The sequence below is a fragment of the Asparagus officinalis genome, chromosome 2, assembly GCF_001876935.1.
Source record: "Asparagus officinalis chromosome 2, Aspof.V1, whole genome shotgun sequence".
Classification (NCBI taxonomy): Eukaryota; Viridiplantae; Streptophyta; class Magnoliopsida; order Asparagales; family Asparagaceae; genus Asparagus; species Asparagus officinalis.
This window is the reverse complement of record NC_033795.1, coordinates 16,980,871-16,990,616: the sequence shown is the minus strand read 5'-3', so window position 1 is coordinate 16,990,616 and position 9,746 is coordinate 16,980,871. Positions and strand designations below refer to the sequence as shown.

Sequence of the window (9,746 nt, the reverse complement as noted above, 5' to 3'; positions counted from 1 at the left end):
AAGAATTTTTCTGTTGACATAGTTCTGGATTATCTCAGAAATGAGCTTTTAAAATGAGTAAAACCTAGCTAGTTCTGTCAATGTGGCACGGCAATAGCCCTAAATATGGATGGGGAATGAATCCTCCATTTCATGTTGTTAATGGTCTAATGTATTGCAGAGGAATGAAGCGTTCCAGTTTGAGGTTTACAGACATTTTGCGTCACCCTTTTATTATACCTGATACTCATGTAAATAAAGCCAAACGATGGGTTTTCTTATTTATGTGTGAGTCAACTATGCGTGTTGATGTCACTATATCTATTGTTAAATGCTTAGATAACTAAAGAAGAATGGCCTACTAGTTTCATCGTTCACTAGTTTAGAAATTTATCTGAAGCTGGAATTTATTCATTTTCCTTTTATTTGCCAGAGGTGCTATTAAGTCAAATAAATAAAACTGTGGCAGTAACTAGAAGGTTAGGTAATTAAGCCAAAAAGAACCTTGGCCTTTATTTGGTGATGCTCGAAGATGTTTTATTTAGATCTGTTGACCTCTGAACTAAGAATGTAATTTTGTAGCATTTTGTGTTCAGTTCCCATTGTGAAGACTTTAGACTATGGAATGGGCTGGTTCCTCAGCTCCATCGGGCACATGTGGTCCATCGGGGAATAGTCAACTGATATATCTTTCTGTTTCTTTATTATGTTACGTTGAAGATATTTCCATTTTTCGCATGCTTGTCTATGGAATGCATGTGTATGCATTTTTACATTGCCCATTGCAAAGGAAATATTTTGTGAATTTAAATGCACAACATTTTTATGCTGGACTTACATTTGCACGGTGATGCTTGTAAACATTTCTTATTTTTTCTGATGCACAGGAAATGGCTCTGGGTATTTCCTTTCATTGAAACCTTACCACTTCTTTCCAATTGAATGGAAGGCTCTGGGTTGTGGTCATTTTATGAGAGAGCTGCAACTAATACGTTTTTATTCATCTACTACGTTAGATCTTTGAGTTTTATCCTTTCCCAATATACTTAAATGTTTCTACTTTGAGGATGATCAGTATTGATCTGGCCCTTGAAATGCAGCCAGCTCGTGCACCGTATTGACGTTATCATGAACTGTTATGTTTACGCTAATTTGAGCGCTTTATCTTATGTAATTCTGCCGTACTGGATATGCTTCTTAATGTAAATTGACACTAGCATTCTATAAAACTGAAGAGCCAGTATATTTTTCAGGCATTGAGCAAGAGGTACTGCAGCGTTACTGCCTTATACGTAATTTGGCGTATTGCCTAAGAGAAACTTCAATATTCATATTTCTCTCCCTCCAGTAGTGTTACGAAGAGTTACTACCCGAGAGAAACATGCATGCGTTTCTTTTTTCTTTTTTCTTTTTTCTTTTTAAATTATTCTGTAGAATATTGTGTATTTTCTTCTAATCTCTTCATGTCTCTCCTCTCAATAGGTGTGTGTGTGTGTGTGTGTATATATAACTACATTTATCCTTTCAGTATTCTTACCATCTTATCATTTGTAGATTTGAAATTTTAGAGGAAGAAAAAAAATGGTGCTAAAGGGATGAGCATTTTTTTGTCGTTGATTGTTATGAGACCTGAAATAAGCGTACGGTTTGTTGTAATACACTTTCCCTTTTGCTCTAGAGATAATGTTGCAGCACCTGTATTGATTTTGATATTAATGTCTTCGTTCTTGTTAAATGATTGTCACAGGAATTCTATCAGATTTTGTGCCATAATCTATTCCTTATGTGTAAATATTACATGAAAACAGATTAACTGAATACTGTACCCTGCAGTTTGCTCAGTGTGGACTGTTGTTAATGTTCCTTTATTTCCCTAACTTCAAAGTAAACAAGGTTTGCCCGTACATTAGGTAGCTGATAGATAACACAGGTGGTGGATGAATATAACCTTTTTCCTTTTTGTGCCTGGTTATTTCTTTAGCTGTAAAATTGATATACTCATTCTACTCATCAATCAAGATGACTAGAGGATGCATTAAGAATCTCATATTTATTGAAGCTATAAGACAATTTCAGTGAAAACTGCAATTCAGCTGCCATCCGTTATCTAATGACCACCGTTTAAGATAGCATTGAGGGTAATATCCACAAGACCCGCCATAATTTTCCCACCAAACCTCCTTACATTTCCCATAAAACTCATAACTACGAACACCTTCAAACTAGTGGTAATCTAGGCATCGTAAATGGATTTTCTATCTTCCGTCTAGGATGGCTACCCGAGACGGATAAATTTGTCATAGTTACCCACGAATTCTTCTAATTTTTAGCAACTTCGTCAAGGATGTTTCGTTGCTGAAGAATTCATCTATTTATGATGCTTCACGCTAGATGGACAAATCCGTTCAGAATGTTCTACGTAGGACCCTCAGTTTTCTAGTGCCGGCCTGCAGCCATAATTCCTGTTCACAATTAGTTGCAGACGTAGAAATCTGTGTAATTCTTCTTAAACAGTAAAAATATCTCCTTGCTTGAAAGAGTTTGGATGAAGAAACCGTCTTCCAAAAAGTAACCTAAAGTTTTGTAATTTCTGATGTACGTTAGAAGCAATATTTAGTAGCTAACACATGGGATTCGACATTTCTAAACAAGGGGGGGGGGGGGGGGGGCGGAGGATAGGAACAGATTGGGACCGTCCGATCTTAATCTACGCACAAGGAAAAGAAAAATTTTAAGGGGTTTTGTGGGAAAAGTTCTGGAGGTTCTCTGAGAAAAGTTAGGAGGGTTTCGAAGGGAAAACAAAGTTCAGGGGGCTCGTTTGTGATTTTTTTTCTGTTGATATTTACCCTACACCATTTTTTGTTAGATGGATCATCCATCCTCTTTATCTCATTTGTCCGGATCATGGCCCACCAGCTTTAATGGAGAAGCCAACAACCAAAAATTTAATAAACTCTACCTATTGTCCTAAATCCTAAAGCTTTCAATGATATTGTCACGTCGTATGCATCTTATCTATACATGAATATTATTACCATCTATAAAGCTCAGGGGCTGGTTGTAGCAAATACTTTTACAAATTTATGCAATATAGCTCTAACCTCCTGACTTGTCATTTTCCGAAAAAAGTTGTGTGGAAACAATATCACTTATATTGTTATATTATTAAAGACAGACAAACGAACTTTACATCGATAGCGATGTATGGGCGTAGTGGCAACAGGAAGAAATGCTCATTCTTATCTAGATTGTGATAATATATTTAGACTACGAATCACTGATCAAGATACAAAACCTCGCATCCTCTCCTCTCTCTCTCTCTCTCTCTCTCTCTCTCTGTTTTAGTTCCTAATTAAGGCCTACTACCGTCATATTATTCAAAATTTCCCCTTCCCCTCTGCTCTTTTCTAAGCACAGCCTATATATTCTGCAACATGGTAACAATCTTCATATCACATTTCGACGTCGTCCCAGGATCTCCTCTCTCGGTCTCTCTCATTACAAATAAAAATGGAAACATGGTGCTAATTGTGCCATGATCTCCACGAGAATAACTCGTTCAGAATGCAGAAAATTGACTTTGTATTGGTGGCTGATGAATCATTTGTAGGTCTGTGGTTGTGAGGCCGGTGCTCTCCTCTATGATCATGTTCCTGAAACGAACGTGAAGTTGGAAACTCTACTACTTAATTAGATATATAAATGAGTCAAGAAGTGACTAATAGAAGAGAAGAGTTTCTTGTCGTAATTAATGACCATTTGGTGAGAACTCAAAAGCAGTAGTTGCAAAGATTTATACGATGAGAGAAGCCTTTGATGGATTAAGTATAATGAGATTGGCCTGCATAAGCAATGCAGCGAAAGGGACTAAACTAAAAATAGATGAACAAGAGCATCACTTACATCAAATTTTCCAACAATATCCCTTGATTTGGGCATCTTGACGGGAAAAATACTATGAAAGGCCCTTGTACTTAAAATAGAAAGCAACTGATAAACTGCAAATGAACACCCAACATCAAGGAGGGAGACAACAAAGCCATTCCCATTTTAGGTGGTTTGTTCTGAAGCTGAATAGGGTTGACCCACAAATGATAATTCACTTGATGGCAATGTAGCTTTCTTCCAAAACTATGATGTGTTCATAATTAGGTGGTTGAGGAATTAAAGGAGAGAATTATCCTAAACAATGATATGATCACAATTCATATGATTAATCATCATTTTTAGCTATAATTTTAGAGAAGAACGAATATTTAAAATTGGATGAATTACGGATAGGCCCCCTGTAGTTCTATTGTCCTAGACATACTCCCTGTAGTTCTATTATTGCAGATAAACCCCATTGAATTATTTTTTAAAGACTCTTTTTACCATCAAAGAAAGAGAATATTGTTTTTTGACGAATAGTCTTCCTGAGGGTAAAAGAGTAAAAAAAAATGCACTCATGGGCCAATCCACAATTGGACGACAGTACAGGGGGCCTATCCTATAAAATAGCAAATAACTACGTGTGTATGTAATAAATATGAGGGATACTTACTCGCAAGGGCGAGAGGCCCAGAGGGAGCTTAGGGCACGAAGGCGGTTATAGTACTCCCCAATTGCCAAAAAACACCTTGCTGCTTGTCTAATTGTCAGGATTCGACATAGTTGGTGCAAAGTCTGCTGTCTCAGATTATCAGCCTGTATTTTTATTTGAAAAATAATTGTTTCCGTTACTATGAAAAACTTAAAGAATAATAAAAATTTAAAGTCCTTGTCCTTGGGAAAAAAAGGAAGATAAAAAAAAAGTCTAAGGGAGTGTTTGATAACTTTGTAAAATTAGGACATGACTGAACCTGACTCAATTTTGTGTTGTTTCTTGTTTGTCAAAATTCTAGGCTAGATTTGGCCCCATTTTTTGTGCCCAAATAGTATCACTAAACTAGTTTTGTTTTGGACCAGAGATGTCTGGTCCAAAACGAAACTAGTCCACGGGGTCTGGTCCAAAACAAAACTAGTTTAGCACAAAACTGAGCCAGGACTGGTCCTGGCCCAGTTTTGCTCCGTTTGCCAAACTGACCCTAAGGTAGAGAACAAAGTCTTATGATTAGTAAATATGTGTTGCAATTGAAAGATTTTGTCTGTTCGATTGGAGCTGGACTACTCCAGCAATAATTCACTACAATCAAATCCCCACAAGATATCGCGAGTATAACTTTCACATTCAGTACAGCTTGTAGGGTATGAATTCTGATATTTATGCAAGTAGCAACTATAGGATGCTTAATCAGAGAATATGCACTTAATTAAACTACTATCTTTGGCTAGCAAAAGAAACTGATTGAACCTACGGATTCTTCCACATAGAAAAACTAGGGTGGCTAAAACTTAATACATATCAGAACAATTGGTCGTTATCAAGCATCTAAAAGGCAAGGTTGTTACATCCTTTTCTTGCTATTATTATACGTGGACAGCAACATGTTTAACTTTTTGGGATGCACAAAACTTTTTGAAATATGGAGCCTTATAGATTTTGATTTTGATGGGTGTGCTTGAAATACTGAAGAAGAAACAAAATTTGAGAAAGGGAAAGGTAAATATAATAAGGACACGGAGGACAAAGGAATAATGTTCGTAGGACCCTGTCGTTTCAATTTCATACATTCCTTCTGCACTTATAACCTTTAAACCTGCCAGAAAAGACATAATTGTTTTCACTTAAATAACTCTTTTCATGCATCTTGTATTTGGTTTAAAATGTCATTCTCACACCTGCTTTGTCTAGAAACTATTGACTTGGACACGCACAAGAAATTTTTATGGCTGAATAATAAATTCTTAGATCTATCAAAATTTTAGTATAATCAATGTACTGTCTGTCAATGGCAAAAAAAAAAAAAAAAGGAAGCCTTTTGTCAAAATTTTTTGAAATTGGTACCATATTAAGATTAGAAGTCTGCAAGAAAGGTGAACTTAAGATGAAAACTTGGTCGCTGACCTAAAAAAGTTGACTACTAAATCAATGATGGGTATATCAAAAAGCATGGGGGAAAAAACCAGAGATAATAATTAAGATGATTAAAAAAATTAATTAGCAATGTGACATAATTTCTAACTAAAAAAAATTAATAAAAAACTTTTAATGGAGGACAAAGACCAGGCATTGCCAAATTTAATAAACTTTGAAAATTTTGGGAACTTCTTGTGTTTCTTATAATCAAATTGATAGCAACTCAAGCAAACTGGACCCATCAACACATATCGAAACATCGATATCTATAATCCGACATTGCATCATATTCCAGTACTACTCGACCAGCACTATGACAACAATCCATCATGGGCAATGTAAGGGACCCCTCTAATATTCTCCCCATAATCTAGTTATGATATTAAATTAAACCACACATTAACCTATCATTAGTACTGTAGATAAACTATTTTTACCTGTCGCACGAATCCTTCAAGGTTGGATAGTTGTCCCAGTGCCATTGCCATTGCCATACTTCCCATACAGTTCCCCATATTGGCACTTCCGTCGAGGGACTCGCTTGAAACCGTGTCGGCTATCGCCTGCTGGAGCTGCTCCAGCCCTTGTGAGAGGGCTTCCTCAGCCTGCAGCGATGATTGCTGCAGGCTGCAGATCCCCATCAGCTGTTGATCCGTCATTGGATCCAGATGAGGCTTCAAAATCTGTGCACAAACAAAGCCAATTTTTATAAGAGGAAATCTCACATGATGGTTATTACACCAACAATGCTGTAAGAATGGGAATGTTGGCGGTTACATCTTACTTCAAAAAATGAGTGTAGAACAGAAGGGTTACAGGATGCTCCTCTTGAGGATAAATGGAAAGAAAATCGACTAAGATGGTTTAGACGGAGGCAAAAATTATAGCTATTAGGAGATGTGATAAGATTATAAGGCCATGGAGGACCAGAAGTAGGTCCAACAAAAAAACTTGGTTGAAAGTAATTAAGAAGGATATAAAAGTGCTGAACAAAGTTCAACTGAAGAGCATGATTAATTTAGTTTAAATTTAAATTTCTAGATCTTAGGACCTTGAGCAAATCGGATGGTCTGAAACCGCCCATCCAGATGAAACAGCGTTCAGCAGTAGTAATCCACATTCCAGTTATGAGATGGAATACATCAGATTTAGCTGCGATGCTCTTCAACCGGAAGATTTCATCATAATGTCTGAGGCAATCATCTACAATGACCCTAAGACCTCCATCCGGTAGGTGGGCTTGCAAGCCTGCTCGAAGCTCTGTCATGTGCTTGTAGTCCGCATCTAACCATCGAGCATATTCCACATCAAACATTGCTGCTCCTGTGATATGTGTCCTTTATATTAAAGTCTGGTATATAATAAAAAATATCTATAGTGAAAATTCGGCATCCTTGTTATTACCAGTGCTCATATTTCCACCTGCATTGCCTCTTCCTGTGAAGAGACCCTGAATAAAACCCAGCTTGAGTAAAATTGCAACATGGAAGAAATTAACCTGCAGTTGTTATATGTCAAACCTGTGATCTTGCTCTTTGGAGATCCTGTTCTAACTGTGCAAGCTTTATTCTACTGGATTCTAGTTGTTGTACATAGGCCTGTTGAATGAAAGAAGTGGGTAATTCAAGATATATTCTCGTAGAAAAAGGGAGGAAAAAGGAGAGAATTATCAGGAAACAAAGACCCACCTTCTTTCTAAGTCTGCTCTTCTTTGCTGCTTCTCTGTTTTGAGCTAAGCGCCTCAAGGTCTGCTGATACAGAATCTGACGACTTATTTCATCCGTATTCAGTCTATCCACATCATATCCTAATAATTTTCTCATTTCATTTTTAATTATATGTAATTAAAAGGCATCATCTTCCCTTCTTAACGAGGATAAACCATGATCTTATAAATTAATTATTCTGAAAAAGTCGGCAGACTGGCAGATGTCGTATGATTGTATCAAAGTAGTGATACATGCGTGAGTCATGCCTACATAATTTATGTGCATGACAATCCACTAAAATAGATACATATGCATGTATAATACTGTATATATAGATGCATACTTTACAGCGTCAAGAATTGATTAAGAGAAAGTAGTGATGACCTTGGCATCTAGTGGTTTTCCATCTCTCTGTGAACTTGTATAAGCCATTCTCCTCTGAAATATAAAATGCAAGAAATGGTGGTTAAAATGATATGTGATGAGGAAACGAGAGAAAGAAAGAAAGAGAAACAAAAGGCAGGGATTAGAAAACAAAGGCTGTATCCGATGGGTGAGTTTTAATACTGAGAGCAACTTGTTTTCTTTTTCTTTGTTTTTCTCCCCATTCAATCCTCAAACAATGTTTGTACCCACCACCTTTTCTCTAAAAATAAAATTAAATAATACAGATAGCAAGTTTAACAACATATAGGAAAAAAGTAGCAATATCAAGTAAATTTGTCATCAGATACAGAAACTGTAAGAACCTGGCTTAAGAACATAGCAAGATGAAACTGGTCTCAACGTGTCAGCGTATGTAGGTATGTCTATAAAATTACAGTTAGGAAAAAATGCCCTTCTATTAACAGTGTAATAACATTATTTTCAAAATAAATTTCAAGAAATCCCCCTTACATTTGGGTGTNCCAAAAAAAGGTTCTTAGAAAACCCGCTTCAATTTTAAATGTTTTTCAGAAAACCCCCCTAATGCATTAGTTTGGGAGGTTCTCTAATAAAACTTAAAGGGGTTTGCGACATTTTAAAAGTTAAAGGGGCTTATCACAGAAATGCTTACAATTAAGGGGGCTTCTTGAGAGCCCCTTATGTCGGAAAGAAAGTTAAAAGTAATGTTAGGAGGGTTTTCTGACAAAACATAAGGAGGGTTTCGCTATATTTTCAAAGTTAAGGAGGCTTATCTGAGCGATGCCCAAACTCAATGGTTTTTTTTTCCCGTGTGGAGATTTACCCTTATTTTTTAAATATGAAATGCTTAAGGAATGAAAAGATGAAACTTATATGTATAGTGTTATAGATTGTAACACTACACATGAGGTGAGGAAATTTCCAAAACACCTTCACTACAGTGGACATGTACGGATCAGAACGCCCCGCACACGGGGTATTCTGATAGGATTCCTACTTGATTGTAACAGGCAAATGTACAGAAGTAACAGGGCTCAAGCTGTCTGAAAAGAAGCTAGAAACAGTGGCTAGAATTTGAAGAGTGCAGAGGTGGTAAAAGTGTGGAGAAAACTGTACTTTTGTGGGGATCTGTGTTGACAAAGTACTGTCCCTAGACAGGTAACATTCTGGTCAAAAGACTAGTAACTGAGTTTTTGACATTTGTGACTAAAATGCGATTTAAGTAAAGTATTTAGTGAGTTTAATTCATAGTATTGATGATAAATCAAAGAAATATCAATTATTTATGCACTATTATTAATACTATAGACTGAGTATATATTAACATTTTCATAACTTTTAAGTTAATCTTCAGGTTTTTGTGAAAAAAGTAAATTAAACATCTCAAGAAAAAGCATGCACTGGTTTTAGTAAATTGTATAATGATGTAAAGAAATTTTTATTCTAAGATTACGCAATGCAAAGTAGTTTGAAGTTAGTATATTGATTTTAAAAATCTTATTTTGCATCATTAAATAGATAATTTTACCAACATCTAACACAGTAGCAGTTAGAACCTTGTCTTGGGTCCTGGGCTGATGATTTTGTGCTTGCGCTCCTAACCTTGAGACCTCGCTCGCCATTATTTCCTTAGGCTCAAAGCTCTGCTCTGATGG

The 9,746-nt window shown here is 36.3% G+C and overlaps 2 protein-coding genes across 10 annotated transcripts in view; one reads left to right on the top strand and one right to left on the bottom strand.

Moving 5' to 3' along the window:
- Positions 1-1,639, top strand: part of LOC109830405 — a 17,924-nt gene extending 16,285 nt beyond the window's left edge. For 7 of the 8 annotated variants that reach the window (XR_002244288.1, XR_002244290.1, XR_002244289.1 and 4 more), the window contains one exon: positions 867-1,235. The gene's annotated coding sequence lies outside the window, so the exon portion shown is untranslated. Of the gene's footprint in view, positions 1-866 lie in introns of all 8 variants that reach the window. The other variant, XR_002244284.1, reaches the window with a different exon arrangement.
- On the bottom strand, positions 3,156-9,740 carry LOC109830404 (transcription factor LG2-like). 2 transcript variants are annotated; one of them, XM_020397661.1, is made up of 9 exons: positions 9,648-9,740; positions 8,071-8,124; positions 7,666-7,740; positions 7,498-7,575; positions 7,382-7,427; positions 7,029-7,300; positions 6,415-6,660; positions 4,523-4,665; positions 3,156-3,632 (listed from the first exon to the last, which is right to left on the bottom strand). In XM_020397661.1, the coding sequence occupies exons 1-9, from the start codon at positions 9,711-9,713 to the stop codon at positions 3,539-3,541; spliced, it is 1,074 nt and encodes a 357-aa protein (XP_020253250.1). In that variant the 5' UTR covers positions 9,714-9,740; the 3' UTR covers positions 3,156-3,538. The 2 variants fall into 2 exon arrangements, with proteins under 2 accessions (XP_020253250.1, XP_020253251.1); XM_020397662.1 differs by having other exon boundaries at positions 3,158-3,632; positions 7,666-7,725.